The sequence below is a fragment of the Haplochromis burtoni genome, unplaced genomic scaffold (genome assembly GCF_018398535.1).
Source record: "Haplochromis burtoni strain Fernald_Lab_line unplaced genomic scaffold, NCSU_Asbu1 Contig_98, whole genome shotgun sequence".
Taxonomy (NCBI): domain Eukaryota; kingdom Metazoa; phylum Chordata; class Actinopteri; order Cichliformes; family Cichlidae; genus Haplochromis; species Haplochromis burtoni.
Window position 1 is genome coordinate 1,583,276 of NW_024582459.1, and position 18,279 is coordinate 1,601,554.

Here is an 18,279-nt window from a genome sequence, read left to right on the forward strand (position 1 = left end):
ATGTTTGCGTTCAGCATTAAAGCTGTTTTTGTTTAAGTTCTGTCTCCGGAGTCTGCACCTTGGGTCCTATTCCTGCCTGCACACAGCCACACCTAACAGTCATTTGTTGTAACGTAAAGCCGCTTTTAAAGCTTCACAGTTAACCAACAAAAAAAATCACTGTCAATGTCAATAAATGACTCATTTTTATTCATTTAAATGAATAAAAATGCGATTTTAAGTCAACTACGGTCAATCACCTGTTAGCTAACATAGCAGCTAGCTGGCTAAACTTAGCTTATTTTTTGCTAACATTGTCACCAGCAAGGTATTACCTCATGTCACATAATTATTAACTATGTGGAGTTTGTAATGTAATTTTTGTTGTATTTCTTTACTGACGTCACTAATTAGTAGACTCACTTTATCATTTTGTCAAGTCATTATAAGTCGTTGTTTATGTTTCTTACTTTAAGTGTTGTAGGTGGGGAGAGGAGGTGAATTATGTAAAGGGACTCTGATGGTATGTGGTAAAATAGGCTGAATGGAAATCAATACACAGGCTGTTAGAGGCAACCAAAACAGTTGTGGAAAGCCTAATATTTCTTAAGTGTTATGAAAAATGTTACAAAGTTAACCTTGAGAGTAGCAAAGCATTTCACTCATCAATAGTAGTCTGCAGCCAAGCAGATAGTTTTGGTATAACGTGTCCAGTTTTTGAGATAACTGCATGTTGAAATTATATGGCCTGTGTCCACATAATATAGTATGGAGCATAGTTTCACAGAGCCTGGGCTCCTTGAATTTAAAAAGCTGCAAACTCCCAACAATGAAGCCTCAGTGCTTTACTGGGAGCACACCTGACCTCAGTTAATTTGACAGAAATACAGCAATGCGTTTGTTGTGCAAACAGGCACAAATAGACACACAAAATATATATTTGTTTTCGAGCCTTTTAGAATTTTTTAATAGATTAAAGGAGCGAATACTGGCAAAAAAAAAAGACAGTGGGAAACTGAAAGAGTGCAAAGCGAGAGTCAGGCACAGGGAGAGAGACCAGGGTAGGCTGAATAAGCTGTTTGTTTGTCCCTCTGTTGTCCACCCTGGGCTTGCCTTGTGCCTGGCGTCCAGGGTGATTTCCCTTCACAACGACCACTGCCGCTCTTGCATTAGTATTTTCACTGCTGTGAGCGTAGCATTCAAGGGTGTACTGTGTTTAGTTGCTTGCTCCTCAACGGGCCTCATTATGCAGGGAATGGGAAAGACCGAGCGAGGAGAGCAGGGCCGAGACATCGACCTGACATCGCTGAGATCCACCATGCCAGCCAGCGGGCCCCTTCAGGTTAGTATACTTAAAATGGCAGAAAAACTTATAAATAACTATAGATGAATTGCTTATTTTATTAAGCAAAAGCATTGCCTTCCTATCTGCCTTCCTTTTATTTCACCCTCTTCCTTAGTTCCTATTTCCCTCACTCTTTAATCTGACTTTTTTCTTAGTCCTGAGAGTTTGTTACTCTGAATCATTGCTTCTATCTTGGCTTTACCACAAAGCTGTGGTATGTTCTGCCTGTGTGAGAGCTGAGGATCAAAAGGCTGCCCTGTGGTTCTCTTGGTTAGGTTAAGTGCCTGTACTCGATCCCAAGACTAAGACACAACTACAGCATCCATCAAATATCAATTAGGGCCTGGGTGCAAAGGTTAATAATACCTTTTAAAGTAGCTGTGGGTCAAAGAAACAGGTATGCAGGAATATAGAGATAGAAAAGGGGTCGTAGTATAATTGGAGTTTTTAGAGGTTGCATTTATTTTTTGATATTCCCATACTTTACACACGAATTTAAGCTACATTTAGTTTATTCACAAATATTTTGGATTTTATTCAAAAAGATTGAAGCTTCTTTTTTCAAATAATCATCTGCCTCAATTTCACAGAAGTTATAGATATTTACATAACTGTTCCTGGTGTCTTCTGCTGGTCTGTAATAGAGGTAACAGGGTTCCTCCACATCAACCAGCAGAGCTATCAGTTACTGGCACAGTATTTTTAGCTACACAGTCTCCAGTGAACAAAGTGGGATTACTTAAGACAAGCTGTGTGTGTTTGTGTGCGTGAGTGCGTGTGAGACAGTGATAGATGTGGAAGACAGGGTATTCGCTCAGTTCATCAGCATATGTAAATGTCCATATTACATATAAATTTATTGTATATACATCATTTTGGTATGTAAATGATGTGTGTAAAATTCTCAATGAGATAAGCAGAATTCTGGATCTTAAATAAAGTGCTGTTTGCTTCTTTTTGTACATACATTTTTGGAAATGCATGCTTTTTCAACGCAGACAGTAAATGTCCTTTTCGGTGACCCCCTACTGTTATCACATTAGCGATAACTTTATTCTATCTCATAGGTTATCTGCCCGCTAACCACATCCAAATGTAGCATGAATGCTTGTACTGTTTATTCATAAAACTGAGATTCATAACACACTCTTTGACTTTTCACCAGTTCTGTTTTGATAAGTCGTAATCTGATAACAGTTAAACAGAGAACAATGTTACAGTTTATTGAAATGGTATTCAGCATATCTGTAGCAGGGGTTATGAATATGAATGAATGTGAATATATTAGCAGCAACTAATAAGACAGGAAGGCTTGAAGAGAGAGAAGAAAAAGACTTGTTTGGATAAGCTGAGAACCTGTACAGTACCATTTGGTCACGTTCTGCCACTAGTGACTCCAGTGATAATAACATCACTATAATATATGTATATCTGCAGATGTCAAGTCCTCCCCGGAACTATTCATTTGAACCATAGTGGCATAATTATATGATGACAGACACAAGGAGGGAAATGTGGGATCTTCAGTAAAGCAGAAACAAGTTTACCAAAGCATGCGTGCACATGAATGCGTGTTTAAGGAAGCATGTGTTTAAGAACTCACTCTTTCAGCACAATATGCATCCCGTATGTTATGCCAGCTCAAACTTGTGGTCTGTGTGTATATGACTAATGCTAATGCCTTTATTCATGTCATATGTATTTGTTGTATTGTGCCAACAGCCAGTTTAAAATCAAAACACTTGCATCAAGGTACTTTATACTTTACAGTATTCTAGTAAATACCCCAACAATCAGATTAAATTTTCTGTGCAAGCACTTTGTGACTGTGGGAAAGAAAAGCTCTCTTTTAACAGGGGAAAATAACCAGCGAAACCAGGCTCAGCGAGTTGCAGTCATCAGCAGCGACAAGAGCAAAAAATTGCATCATTGAATTGAATAATGAAAAATGTTGGCAAATAAGGGTTGTCAGATATACACACAGTGCTTTTAGTGTTTACGGAGCAAACATCTGACCATCATCTGAATTTGTCTCAAGACACACTCAGAATATCTTTGTCATGTGATTAAAAAAATAGCTATAAATTGAGCTTGATATAGGCAGTAGGTGGTCATCCATGTAGTCACCTGTCCAGGCTTTACCTCACCTCCTGCTCAGTGTCATCTAGAATAATAATGTATACTTTATTGATCCCCATGGGGAAATTACTTGTTTTTCTCTGCATATGACCCATTCGCTCAGTGAAGCAGTGGGCAGCCACTAAGCAAGCGCCCGGGGAGCAGTGAGTAGGGACGGTACCTTGCTCAGGGTAGCCGTTCAGTGGATTCGAACCCCCGACCTTCCAATCATGGAGCAACTACTCTACCTACTGACCTATCCCTGCTCCTAGAATAGGCTCCAGGCCTCCATAATGTTATCCACAATAAGGTAGTAGAGCTGAGGAATTGCTGGGATCTTTTTGGTTGAGATTTAGATTCATATATGCTACTGTGGAATAAAACAGGACTGTTGATACAGAATTATTACCCAGAAGGATTTCTTGGTCTTTGAGTTCATGACATCGTCACAATATCCTGATATAATGCAGTAGCATAGCTTCAGAGTGAGAGCTTCCCCAAAGAGAAGCATATTATTTTCTGAAATTAGATCTATGAGGCTTTCATTCAGTGTCTCTGTGAGCCTGTCATGATGAATCTATTTCCATGGTGTGAAAGCTTTACACCTCTAAGTCACTCTCTATGTATAGAGCACAGCAAGAGGGTGTGGAGCGCCAATACAGAATTAGGAGGAATCACACGGCCTCTCCAAGCTTGGCACTCATGTTTCAAAGAAAGAGAATGACCACACTGTTCGAGGAGGATGGTCACAGTATGTTTAGTGATTAGAAAAAAAAACCTCTTATTTTTAGTGTTTGATTGTGAACAAGCTCTTAAGATTACTTGGAGAAATCAATAAAGTGAAAATAACCTTAAAGCAGACATTAAAGACTAGAATTTGGTGTAAACACTTAAAATGTTGCTGTTCTTCCAACACCATGGATCCCCTTGGTTACCAACATTGCTAAATTTTACACGTATAGATTAAACCTTCCATGCTTTTTCAAGGATTTCTAGCTTATTCAGTGGTGACATTCAGCTTCCATAGTGTTGTTACAGACATAGAAATGGCATCAATATCTTAGTGTGAGGACATAATGCAAAAAGTGAAAATTGAAACACAGGCATAAGAATTATTTCAGAGAAGTGTAAAATCATGTGAGCAAGCCTGAGCTGGCCATCAACTGACTTTGGTAGATGTCAGGAAAGAAAGGTCACTTCAGAGCAAGTCTTGCACGCCAATCACAGAAAATAGTAGTGATATACATATTAGTTTACCAAAGATTAAATATAATAAGGGAGGTCTGCATGTGTCTTATATAGTACTATGAAAAATTCTTGAGTCACCCTAGTAGGTGCGACAGTTTATTAAAACGTGCAAACGTACATAAAATACATTATCTAAGGCAAAAACAGGTTTTACAACTAGCTTGAAAGTCAATATTTGGTATGATCGCCTTTATTCTTCAACTCAGCCTTACCTCTTCTAGGCAAGCTTCCTTTGATTTCTTGAAGTAGTCTTCAGAAGTAATTCTCCAGACTTCTTGAACATCTTTCAAAGGTCTTTTTTGGACGTTGGCTTCCTTTTGTTCCATTCTCTGCCGAGATGATCTGACACTGCTTACACAATGTTGAGGTCCAGGCTCAACATTATTCACATGGCTGATAGCATTCCCTTGTGTGTTCTTCTGTCCAGGTGCGACTTTACTGCCCTGGCAGTGTGCTTGGGGTCATTATCATGCTGAAAAAGGAACATCCTGCCAATCAGACACTTTCAGATACTTTCTATGATATTGCGTGGTGAATCGAATTCTGACCATATTCTTCTGCATTCAGTCCAGGTTTTGTAACTTGGCATACCTCAGCTTTTTCTCCCTGTTTTTTTTCCTTAAGAATGGCCTCTTGGCAACCACCCTTCCACTGAGACCTTTTCTGAGGCTGTGGTGAACAGTAGATGAATCATCTGAAGGGTCAGATGCATCTCTCAAGTCCTGTGTCAGGTCTTTGCTGGATTTTTCCCCCTATTTCTTAAGGACATGACTTTCAGATACGGTTCATCTGCTGTAGATTTTTTTTTAGGCCTGTCACCTCTTCTTTTGTCCTCCACTTGACTAGTTTGCCTAAGTCCTAGACAATAACTCTTTGGGAAAACTCCTTGTTGACTCATAAATACTGTTTTACACCTGTCAGACTGTGTTATCTTGAGATTTTTAGATTCAACTAAAGAAAAAAAAATTGTGACAGGCTATTAACAAAGTTCCTGAAGATAAAGTTCTTTGTTAGATAAGTTGCTTCATTAGGTTGTCTGTTACACTGGTTCAGTAAACACAAAATCATTCATCTGACAATGATCAGGTCCAAGAACTGGACTGAAAACGCGTGGAAAAGCAGCAAATATATATATAAAAAAGATGAGAGCTATTGCTCAAGACCACATTAAAAATTCCAGGAAAGTCTGGCTTCTTCAAAACAAAATATGCAGAGTGTACATTACTGTAGTGTCTATATAACAAGGACTATATCACAAAACTTTGTTTTTGATGCATGTTTATGCTTTGTCTTTCTTGTTTCTTGGCTATGCATCACATCAGTTCAATTTTATTTATATAGTGCCAAATCACAACAACAACTTATTGGGGAGATCTACATTTATTTGCACAAGTGTCTTCCTTATGGGCTCAAAAAGCAAGAACCCATCATAGTTGGGTTCTTGCTTTTTAAAGCTAGGTTACTACGAGTACACAATTGATTAGAAATGTAAATCAGTATAATGGCCTCTAAAGTTATGGAAACACAAGTCTGTGTGCATGTCTGTGATTGTGCGTGTAACCACCTCTTGGCCCCTACATGGCAAATGTTACATTCTGAGTGTAGGTGTGAAGTATGAGAGTGCATGCATGTCTCTGTAATTCTAGGAACCGTCATCTGACGCCCGGCCGAGCCTCATCTTTAACTGAAATGCAATGACTGTTGTTGTTTAATGACTCGTGTTGTGTAATAGGTGTAACCAAACTGTGAGTCACATTCTTTTCCATTGTATATGTGTGCAAGTAGAAAGAGTTGTGTAATTTACCAGATATGTACAATAGAGTGTGAGTAGCTTGTAATTATATGGTACAGCACAGAATATGTGACAACTTTGTCCAAAGCGACTTGTTTTTAAAAAGCTTATTACATGGTGCATCAGCAACGATTTGTCAGTTGCAATAGGGTAGATAACAGATAGAAGATAACAGATTAGGAAAATTTTTTTAGCAAGATAATTTTTATAAACCACATTTTTTGAAGTTTAAATGGCATTGTCAGAGATGAAGGTTAGTCTATGAATGAACTATACCACCAGTTTCAGAGATGGCACGCAATCATTGTTTTTGTCGTCACAACCTTGAATATCCAGGCCTCTCTTATCTCTTGCTACTTATTATCAGAGACCTTTTCTGGGAGACATAAAAAAATCAAAATTTAGTTATAAAACTGTAGAATTAAATGTGAACGTGAAAGCGTTTGTTAATCACAGACATCTAACCAAAAACCCAATTTAAAAACTCTCTTTAAAATAAGGGAACTAGAGGTGAAAAATTCTAATGTCTGGGTTCAAACATGGCCGTTTTGGTAGTTTGCTGGTTTGGGTGTCAGACTATGCAATGCTCAGAACATTTTTAAAATAAGATCTCAGATTTTACAGATCTTACTTAGCATGATAATTGTTAAAGTTCATGACCAAACAATTAGAAAAAACTGAACAAGTATGGCTTGTTTTAAAGGGTTACCAGGGGAATGCCTCTCCTCTCTTAAAAAGACAGGACTTTCCAAAGCTGCATCTGAGCAAATCACAAGACCTCAGTTACAGTATTCTTGGCCATAATGCACAGCATTACAAACACAGCATATCAGCAGAAACAACTCTTACCACCTGTCAGCATGGTGTGATGATTTGAGGGGTGATGATTTGAGCTTGTTTTGTAGCCACAGGACCTGGGCTCCTTGCAGTCATTGAGTCAACCATGTGAGGACATTTGTTCAGCTGCTAAAGCAGTCAAATGATATCCTACAATAACAGGGAAAAATAACTCATTGTTTATTTACTTTACCAGAACAAGATCAAACCCAGTACAAAAAGAGACTCCTGTAGAAGCCAATGGTTTATTCAGTGTTTTCATGCAGGACCATTTCCAAAATTGCTTCTGTTACAAGGATATATTCCTTCTCCAAGGTCAAGGAAAAAACGTGCAGCTAAGCAGAGCTTCCAGTGCTGTTTGTCTATCTGTCAGCACGATTGTGCAACAAGTCAAATTTTTATTAAATTTGGCAGAAATGGAACTTGGACAAAGAGAGAACTAATTAAATTCTGATGCAGATCTACATTGCATTTGTATGTTCTTCTGTGTGGAGTTTGTATGTTCTCCCAGTGCTTGTGTGGGTTCTCTCTGGGTGCTCCTGCTTCCCACAGTCCAAAGGCATTCTTGTTATTCTAAATTAGCTGCAGGTGTGAATGTGGATGTGAATTGTTGTTGACGTGTCCAGGGTTATCCCTCTTCTTAAAATATGACAGCTGGGAAAGACTCCAGCCGCTCCCCCTCCTGCATGGACCAGAATTGGAGAAGTGGTTAAGAAGATGGATGGATGGATTGACCTTGATAGAGGATATGAAGAAATGCAACAGACTAATTTTATATTTCACTGTAGTTTAACAGTAATAATAGTACACACTGAATCCTTGGTTATGGGTTTCAAACTAGTGTCGGAAAATCATAAAATAAATAAATCTAATTGGTCTTCAGTTCCTCAGATACCAGGTGTACTAGAAAATGCTGGTGTTTGCTCTTGTCACATTTGGCTGAGACTAGATTAGCAGCATGGCCTGGACACAAAACAGTGAAGCAGCTGTATTATGTAAATGTCTTACATAGTTGGTAGCCTTCAGGGGTAACTAAACATGTAATCACTCGTATTGTATAAGCCCCGATTCCAATAAGTTGAGACATTGTGAAAATATAAAGAAAAAAGAATGCAATGATTTGCAGCTCTCATAGACCAATGCTTTAGTTTACACAGCAAGCCAACCCGATTTACTTTAGTTAAGACAAAGACTGTTATTAAGACACTTAAAATACAAAAAGTATATTTTAAACTTGAGTAAATTTTAACCACTTTTTATTACAGTCCTAGTACTTCTACTTTGGAAGCCAAACCCTCTTTGTGTCTCACCAATTTCTCATATGCAGGAAAAAGTGATGCAAATAAGCTGTTTATAAAATGGCATTGCAAACGATTCAGCAGCCGTGTTTTTTGTTCGTGAGAGTAATACCTTTGGCGTTGACATTAGCCTTTGTGACTTTGCTATATAACACTATAAGAAAGAGAAACAACCTGACAGCAGGATATGGGCCCATTATCTGCATATCTGCTTTGATCGTCTACCACTGAAAATATTATTTGAATTAGAAAATACATCATACTTGTCCTTGTCTGTGTGATTTACCACCATCCTTTTCTGTCTTTTTCTTCCATTTTTCCTTGTTACCCTATTCCTCCTTTCATTTCTCTCTATTCTTGTTCTTCCTGTCTTCTCTGTCCAGGGGGGATACTGTGTTTTCTTTTCATTTTGCAGGGGAAATGACAGCTAACTCAGTTTGAATCTAAAACAGTTCTAAAAGGAGCCATGCCCAATTTTTGTGTGTGAGCGTGCATGTTTGCATGAGTTCGTGTGTGTGTGTGTGTGTGAGAAAAGGTTCTCTCAAAAGCGTTAAAGAGAGTATGTGTACAAAAAAAAGGTCAAGATGAGTGATACCAGATGAAACTTCAGATCCTACCGCATATAAACAATTAAATTATCACACAAGGACCAGTTGGTCTGTCTCCTGTTTTGTTCTATTCCCTAAACCCACAATTATAGTGTCACACTGAAAAAAGGCAGATTTACTTCCACTTCAGTGGGATTTAAAGTCTTTGTATATTAGGACTCGTCTGTTTTGACATATTTCATGAAGACATTGTTTGTCAAAGTAACCAACAAGCATCTTTAAAAATTTGAGCAGATTTTTACACGAGAAATAAATCATTAATAGGAGCTTTAAGGCCAAGAGTTTCGTGACAGACTTTTGTTCTTCATCCACTTGTTCCAGTCATAGTTGCCAAGAAAAAGCAGGAACCCCCCCCAATGCCGAGGGTTCCCTGCAGGGACAGTAACTCACAACACTTAAGTCATGCATGCACACACAGAGATGAACATAAATCAGAGATGAACACCAGGCTTATAAATCCGTACGCCAGTCTTCTCACAGGCTCTGTGTACACACCCTTCTCATAAAAACATTTTCGAGGAATTATGTATTGCTTCTCTGCAGCATTTACAACTATATTCAACTATATTTGAGCTGCCTGCAGCCTGCACGATGTGTGCTGTGCTCAAATTGTTGCCACATAAATATAGAGATACCCACATATGCACAAATCTGTGAAAAAGCATTAACGTAAAAATAGGCATAAAAACAACATATGCAATACTTAAGAGGCTGCATGTGGTAAGGATTGTGATGAACAAAGCCTTTGTGTTTATTGATGCACAGTGAACCAGAACCTTTCATCTAATTCTCGCAGAAGATTGCGAATAAACATATTTCCCCAAAAGGCTGAGCTATTTCTTTAAGAGAGGGAAGTGATAGAAAACACATGAGAAAGCAAGAAGTAGGACTGAAGGGCGATGCAGCTTGGCATGTAGAGAAAAAGAAAAAGTAATTCGGGCCATGCAAACACACATAGAGAATCTGATTTCATCTTTGTTGATGAAATGCATGGCTGTGTGCCGGGCTGCTGGCCAGGGCGGCGCATGTGTCTGCGTGAGCATGTGTGTGTTTATGTTAATTGAGGGTTGAAGTAGAGGTAAATACAGACCTCTCTTTATCTGTGTTTTCCTTTCCTCCAGCATGAGTAGTAGGTCACTGGACTGGACAAAGTTTGTGTGGGAAAAACACCCAGTCCTGAATGTTTCTGGTCAAGCTTGTATGGCTGCCAGTTTGTTTGTGTTCATACGTGCTACTGTCAGAGGTGTGTGCAGAGTTAAGAGTCCCAGTGAGATAGGGTTCTTTGTCTGCACTTATTTGAATCAAAACAATGGAAAAATACAACTCTAAAGTGACTCTTAATAAACATTTCAATTGAGGATAGATCAGACGTTTAATAACTCTATACTTCACCTCCTCCTCTTCAGCTATATTAGGGTTTAGTTGTCTTCTAACCCACCTTTTAGATTATAAATCCTGCAACTTTATTGTTATTCATTTTCTCATTACTCACCTAGCATTGGCACTACCACGTCTTCAAATATGAAATTGGCATTTTTTTTTGGGCTTGTTTGTTTTTCTTTGTTAGAATTAGCTAATTTTGCAGCGTCCTTGGAAATGCGACTTGATAAATATCTTGGATATTCAAAGCGTGACCCTTTTTTGACAGAAACAATGAACCCATGGAATTCTATAATTGCACAGTATAGATACAAAAGATTCTTTTGAATCTATAGTACAAAAGTTTATTTTGCCTGCTCTATTATTTACAAGAGGACACCACAGTTCATACAATTGATTTAACGCCAAAGGAATTTGTGTCTCCTCCAGGGACCGAATTGGGAATCTTGTCAGTCAATTGTAAACCATACATTAAGAAAAACAAAACAAAACATCTTTTAAGAAACTCACAAAAATAGTTGAAGCTGAGTTAAAAGGCTTGAGCACTGTGTAAAATTGTTAACCATCACAGGGCAATTAAAAATATCAATGAAAAAGAAAGATGTTGTATTAACAAAATTGATGGATAAACTTACACTCAGTCAACCAAGTGATTTCTTATACATGATAATCTGAAAATGCTGGTTGAGTCTGCACCTATTCAACTTGCCTGTTTTCTTCAGCTGGACACGGCAGGACAATAATGTTTGATGGGAGACAAACATGAAAATCGACCTGTGCTACAGATTTTAGTGGAATCCAAGGCAAGCAAAGTTAATTCTGCTTCCAGAGATCAGAGCCAATTGTTGCCACGAGGTAGCTGTAATCTAGAGGATGTAACAGACAGGCAACGAATGAAGCTTACGGAACAGAAAACTCATTAAGAATGAGGATGAGAGATCACTTTCATTGTATTTTTAAGTCATGTCTAGATTTCAATGGACAAGCACTCCTCATCTTGCTTGCCCCAGTGGAACACTGTCAGGGCAAAGCAAGGCAAACAATAGCAGTCATGCATTAATAGGCAACACACAAACCTCCACCTCTAGTATATTGTTCATTTATTTCTCAACTGTAGAGTGCTATGTACCCAGCACCAAATGACAGACAGACAGAGCTGCCACTTATTGGTGGACATACTGTAGTAGTTAGTTTCTAAAGGGTGAGCTACTTTTGCCAAGCATAGAGGTCAAAAACAGCATACATGTAGAGTTAAGGTTATTAAATGAATCAAAGCAAATAAGTTCTTATGTTGCTCTGCATCTTTGAATAGTTACATAGTCAACAATTTACCTGGATTAGCTAGTCCAGCGGTCTCAAACCCCCGGGCCACGGACTGGTGCCGGTCCGTGAGTCATCTGGTACCGGGCCGCGAGAGTTGAGGCTCGGGTGTGACATGTATAGTTTTTCAGGGTTTTTATCATTAACTCGGTTTCCCTGGGTATTTTCCCGTGTTGTAGTTGTGTGTCTTATTTTGAAAGAAATATTTACACGTTACCATAGCGACCAGAGAGCATTAAGGGGCAAAGAGGAGGATGTTACTCTCAATGCTGTTGTCGTATTTCAGGAGGACGCTGCAAATAAAGTTACACAACTACACAGTGAATTCACGTTTATTATTATATTTACAAAATACCACAGTTTTTATCTTGGTCATATCATTTTATTTTGTTGTATTTATCCGCAATCCGGTCTGTGAAAATATTGTCTGACATTAAACTTGTCCATGGTACAAAAAAGTTCGGGGACTGCTGAGCTAGTTTACATTTCGTCCAAGTGGGAAAATGGTTCTGAGGACAGGAGGTGACTTCATTTTTTTGTTTAGATTTGTTTATGTTTGGTTGATTTTTCAATTGTACACAAATTTGGTGATTTGATAGGATATTAGGACAACTTCAAGCTCTGTTTAAACAACTCTTGTTTTAGTTTGTAATGCAGTACATTGTTGTGAGGTCATATAATTATCTGTGCTTAATCAAAAAAACTGGGGACAGGAAAGCAGTGATTCAGGGAAAGAACGAAAGTGCAGGCGGCAGGCGAGGGTCAGTCTTACCTCATCCAGGCTCTGTCACTGATGCCCCTTGGTGTATGTGGTGCTCATGGGACTATTGTTGAGCTCAGCCCTATGAGATCATGCTAAGTGTGAAACAAAGGCACCCACTTAATAACTGTTGTCTGTGTAAAGCCACGAGTCAATGCAACCCATTTTTGTTTACACACAAACTGTTCTGATATTCTCTTACCGCTAGGAAAACTGTTTTTTATTAAGCAGTTATGTAGTTTTCCCAAAAATATTCCACATTTAAATGTTTTAAAGCTGCAGACTTTAGGTTTTACTGTTAACAAATTAGTTATACACATGTTGATTTTATGCTCCTTTAAAGCATACAATGTAGGCATTTTCTTCCACTCTAAACTGTTTTAACAAGCACATTGCTGTGCTCCTATTTGTTTTATTTAAAAAAAAAATGCTCATAACCACACACATTAGATTTCCTGGGATATTTATTGTTTTTTTTCTCCACATAAGTTTACTCTGAACAAACATATATATCACATTTATGATCCTTAGAGGACCTAAATAAATTCCCAGACTGGTGTTTGGTCACTTGTGTGTGTGTGTGTGTGTGTGTGTGTGTGTGTGTGTGTGTGTGTGTGTGTGTGTGTGTGTTGCTTGTTCAGGAATATCCTTCAAAACCAACTGAAACTTTGACCTCTTCACTGAAAGCAAACATCCATAACTTCTTGAACCCAGCCATAAATCCTCTTCTCACACACACACGCACGCACGCACGCACGCACACACAGAGAGAGAGAGAGAGAGTTTAAAAAAAGGGCTACAGTTTAAAAAAATGTATAAAACATTCCAAGGAATAAAACTGTGAGATTTCTTTGTTCGCTTTTTATTAGGGGCCGGGATATTCAAACTGAAGGAGACAATAGAAAGTATGTTGTCTTACTGTGCATGAAACATTTAATAGGTAAAACAGAGTCCTGTTCTTTTTGTTGTGTTACAGCAATGCCAATCAGTGAAACCCTCTATCCCATTTATAATTCAAGAAAAACTCTCCAGTATTGTAATAAGGACTGGGCGGACACTCAACATTATCAGTATTGTAGTCTTTCCAAGAGCAAAGCACTTTATATCTTGGCTTGCCAAAGACGTTATAAAATTGAATGAAAACTAGTCACTTTGTTTCACTTTGTGTATTATGCTTCAAGTGTGTTTGCAAGTCAAGTCAAGTCAAAAGTTTGGCAGTGAAAGAGCAAAATGATGTCTATACATATTCATTTCCAGGAGTGGCAGTGGGACATCACATTCTTGTGGTTATGGGAAATTATACAAGTGCTTATTGAGAAAGCTTTAGTCAGAGTTCTTAAATGTATGATGATCATTCCCACATTGCAACTGCGATACAAACCCTTTTTGTAATGAGATAGCTAGACTTTCTTTTAGGCTGATAATGATTGCACATAAACTCTGTAAAAGTTGTTCTCCACTGTGGCTGGACTGGTATCAAAAGTTTCTGGACTTCTTTAAGTTGCTTGAAGACGTTTCACCTCTCATCCGAAAAACCTCTTCAGTTCTAGGGTCAAATGGTGGAGAGTCCCAGATTTAATCCCTGTGGGAGTGTCCCCCCAAGAGGAACATGGACCCCCTAATGATCCTCTATCTAATCACACGAGCCCAGGTGTGAAAACGGGTGTAGGTCACAATCAGCCAAGGTTTCAGGTGAGCTCATTGTGAAACCTAGCCCCACCCTATCGTGATTTCATGTGTGGGTCCATTTGGCCTCTCGGGGGGTTACTCCCACGGGGATTAAATCTGGGACTCTCCACCATTTGACCCTAGAACTGAAAAAGCTTCTGGGATGAGAGGTTCAAGCAACTTAAAGAAGTCCTGACACTTTTCTTTCCAAGCTCCTTAGACTACGATGACCTGGATGACTGAGAACCTTCACAGATGTATCAAAAGTTATTGCGCTGAAGTGCACCTTAATGACTTAGCTGCAACAGGAAATCCATTCTTTCACTTAATGTGTGTAAAATGGCTGTTGTAGAGTAAACTAATGTATCCACACAGTCCTGGGGCATTTGTAACTGCTCCTGCAAGTTTTCTTTCATACTACCTACATCGCGTAATGCATGACTTAGACACACTGTGCCTGTTGAATCTTGGCAATGTCAAATAAGGAAGTTTTTCATCATAATCTTATACTTCCACGTAGTAATTAGCCATTGTTGCTTTTCCTTACACACATGCCTAACTTGTGTTTTTAGCTCATCAAACATCCGGATAGAAAATAAAGTCAAGTGCAGGTTCAAGTGCTATGTATATACACAGAACCAAAGAGACCGTGACTGTGCCACGTGTTGTTGACTGGTTGAGCAGGTATTAGGTTGCAAGCACCAACTGTATAACGTTCAGCTTCAGTAGATTTCCACTTGTCACATCTTGAGTAAAATGTTGACAGGGTTATAATTAACTCGCTAACTTAAAAGAAACCCAATGGTGTTTACTGCCAGGCAGGTTGGAAAACAGAGGAAAAACACTTAATGCGTCAATAGCATGACTAGGTATGGACTTGGTATTTTGCATGTTAGCACTGAAAAGGTGTTAAAGCAAAAGAGGTTGAACAATGACCCTTGTTGATTACTTAAAATGTCTAAGCCCAAGTCTTTTGTGTATGAATATTAGAAGAGTAGAGCCGCTGGTTGTACACAGAGTGAAAACAGGGTTAAAGGTAAATATATGAAAATTAAGAAAATTAAGAGAAAGACTCATATTAATTAGGACAGGATGTGGGACTAGCGATTAACCCAAGAAGGGATCTGCTGATGAGAGATGTTTGAAAATATAACTAAACTTAAGTATAGCATGTTCTAAAATGGTATAATGAAAAAACTGGGTGTATATTGGTTTTGTCCATGGTGATCATTCCAGTCTAGTCAGTCAATTTTCTATCTCTTCACACTTCACACTGTTATTCTGGTACAGTTATGATTGCTCTAGTCAACAGCTTGTTGTACTTTCATGACTACATTGATATTATTGTGTAAAAAGTGCTCATTTAGACATATGTCCAATACTTAACTCTGCTTATAGTTTCTTACAAGGTATTTATTGTCTGTTATGCTGTCCCTTTATGACTAATGAAAGACCTTTACACAGTTTTAATATTATAGTGCCACAAAGTGTAAGTAATCTCTCCATAAAATCCTTTTCAGACACAGATTAAGTTATATTACTGGGTTTATCCAGCTCGTAAAGTGATGGCATTTTTTTCATTCAGACACGGCTCATTTTTAGCTCATTTCGGCAAAGAACTCAAATACTTACATTTGATGGTTCTGGGTATGACTGTACGTGAGCCTCCTTGGCTTCTCGGTACAATTAAATTGTCATTAGTTTATGCAATACAGCCAACCAATGACAAGAAAACATATTACTTTCTCTTGTTACATCACATATTACAGTAACTTGTAGTATGTGATGGATCGTGAGCCAGATGAGCTTTAATGTTAATGACATTCTGGTTTGTAGAGACCTACTTGTGATGGGGAGAGGCGTGGTATGTGTGCAGTTCTTGCTGTAAAAACAAGACATATTTATGGCAAAGTGAAGGCTGAATGTGCTTTCTAAATATTCTTTTTTCTCATTAAGAGAATGGTCTGTATCTATGCTGTGCTGGTGCTGCAGCAAGTAATATTCAAGTCCATTCCCTCACACATGGGCTCAGGATTGAGCATGCGCTCTATTAAAATGGGAATACTGAAAATGCACGATAGGCAAATATTTACTGGATATCGTAAATAGAGCTGAAAAAGATAAACTGTTATCACTGATGTTAATTGAATTCTACAAAAACATGTTTATCAGTTAACTCAGTCATGTGTGCGTCAGTCAACACACGCGGCCACATGGTTCACCTCAAGTAAGACTTTTAAAATGACCAGACAAGAAGTAACATTTTCAAAATGCTGTGAGATTAACAGAAAGCACTCCCTGTGTTTCAGTTATGTTTTGTTTTTTATGCATATATTTAATTTTCAACACCGTCTCTATCTGACTGCCTGTCTCTTTAAATGTGTCATGTAATGGGATGCAGTTTCAGTGCATAACAGCGGCATTCGTGGAACTCAGGAAGTAGGAATACCAACATACACGCATGCACAGAGGAAGGAAGTGTGTGTTGCGGACAGCGATGAAGGCCGGGTCATTAAATCCAGGAAGTTGCGGTGAGGAATGTCCTGCGATGTCACACATGGCATGAAAGCTTGCAGGCCTGAGGGGGATTTAAAGACCAAACATCTGCGGAAAAAAACATCTCTTCAGAATAAGTGAAGAGAAAAAAAATACTCTTCAAGTGTCACCTATTCACGTTAGGAGTTTTCTTTTCATTACACCTGTTCACATCACACCTTAGGCCACGAGCTAACATTAACAATATACGGTATTGTACGCAATCACGCAGAAATGTATTAGTGAGCCTTTCCCGCAGTCCTCTCCCCATGTTTGTTTTGGATACAAGCAGTCTGGTGTGGTTTTAAGTCAAAATCAAATTGTGGAAAATTACCTGCTTGGGTCAATGAATTATAATTGCTCAAAACCACAACCACAGTTAGGACGCGTTGTGTAACCGCAATATAGTCACTCTACTCTAAGGCTTATATGACTCATAAGTCTGATGTTTGGTGCTGTTTTTGATCGTTTAATGGTTTTTGTACTCGTGCCTACAATGTGCCAAGAGCACACAAGCACAAACTGCACACATGCAAGCACAGTGTGGATTTTGGAGGAAAATATTGCATTGCTCAATAGTTGTATAATATCAGGAGCAGTACGTGATTGAAGGTTTTCACTGCTAGATGAAACACTGTTTCTGTTCTCTGTGCATGCATGTCGTTGGAATTTCAAGATGCTAGTTTTTCTTTCGAGACCAGGGCCACATTTTAGTTCTTCCATTCTCAGATTAAGAAAGGTCGTAAATCTCAATGAGGGGATTGTATATTCTACTGCCATTATAGTCAGTGCACACCCATGGTTAACATTATAACTGCCATTACAAATAGTTTTATATATGAAAAGTTTTTATATATGAAAAGTGCATATGCCCCACACATCTACTGTACATACTTCTACCTTGCACATTACCTTTGGGAATTGGGACTGATTTTTTTTAGTCTAAATCTAAATTATGTATTTTGTAAGGAGCAACAATGTAGAAATGACAATTTTGGACTACTCTTTAATTATTAAGATTTATTTTATAAACTCAAAACTTTAGTGGTATTGGTGAGTAAAAAAAGGGTTACCTGCCTCTTTAAATGCCCCAGTATTGACCTTTACTATATCAACAGGAGATGCAATTAGTCTTGTAATGTGCATAGTGTCTTCCTTACATACTCTGACACTGATGGACTGTTGACAATGTTGCAGCTGTGCAAAACTGACTCAAGAAACTTCACATATGTGTAGTAGCTCAAAATGAAGGGTGAACTGGAAGATGGGTGGAAAAAAGGGGACTGGAAGGACCAAGTGATTCTGTATTAAGTATTGTGTTCACTTTCTTAGTTTCTATTTCTCCCTCCTTCACTGTGTGTGTGTGTGTGTGTGTGTGTGTGTGTGTGTGT

At 38.4% G+C, this 18,279-nt stretch overlaps 1 protein-coding gene across 9 annotated transcripts in view; it reads left to right on the plus strand.

Moving 5' to 3' along the window:
• The first annotated feature begins 1,012 nt into the window (after positions 1-1,012).
• The window catches only part of LOC102303136 (ninjurin-2), a 35,508-nt gene continuing 18,241 nt past the window's right edge, over positions 1,013-18,279 (plus strand). For 3 of the 9 annotated variants that reach the window (XM_042222967.1, XM_042222963.1, XM_042222964.1), the window contains exon 1: positions 1,014-1,321. In XM_042222967.1, the coding sequence (XP_042078901.1) occupies positions 1,226-1,321 (96 nt within the window). In that variant the 5' untranslated portion in view covers positions 1,014-1,225. Of the gene's footprint in view, positions 1,322-18,279 lie in introns of all 9 variants that reach the window. The other 6 variants (XM_042222965.1, XM_042222968.1, XM_042222966.1 and 3 more) reach the window with 3 other exon arrangements.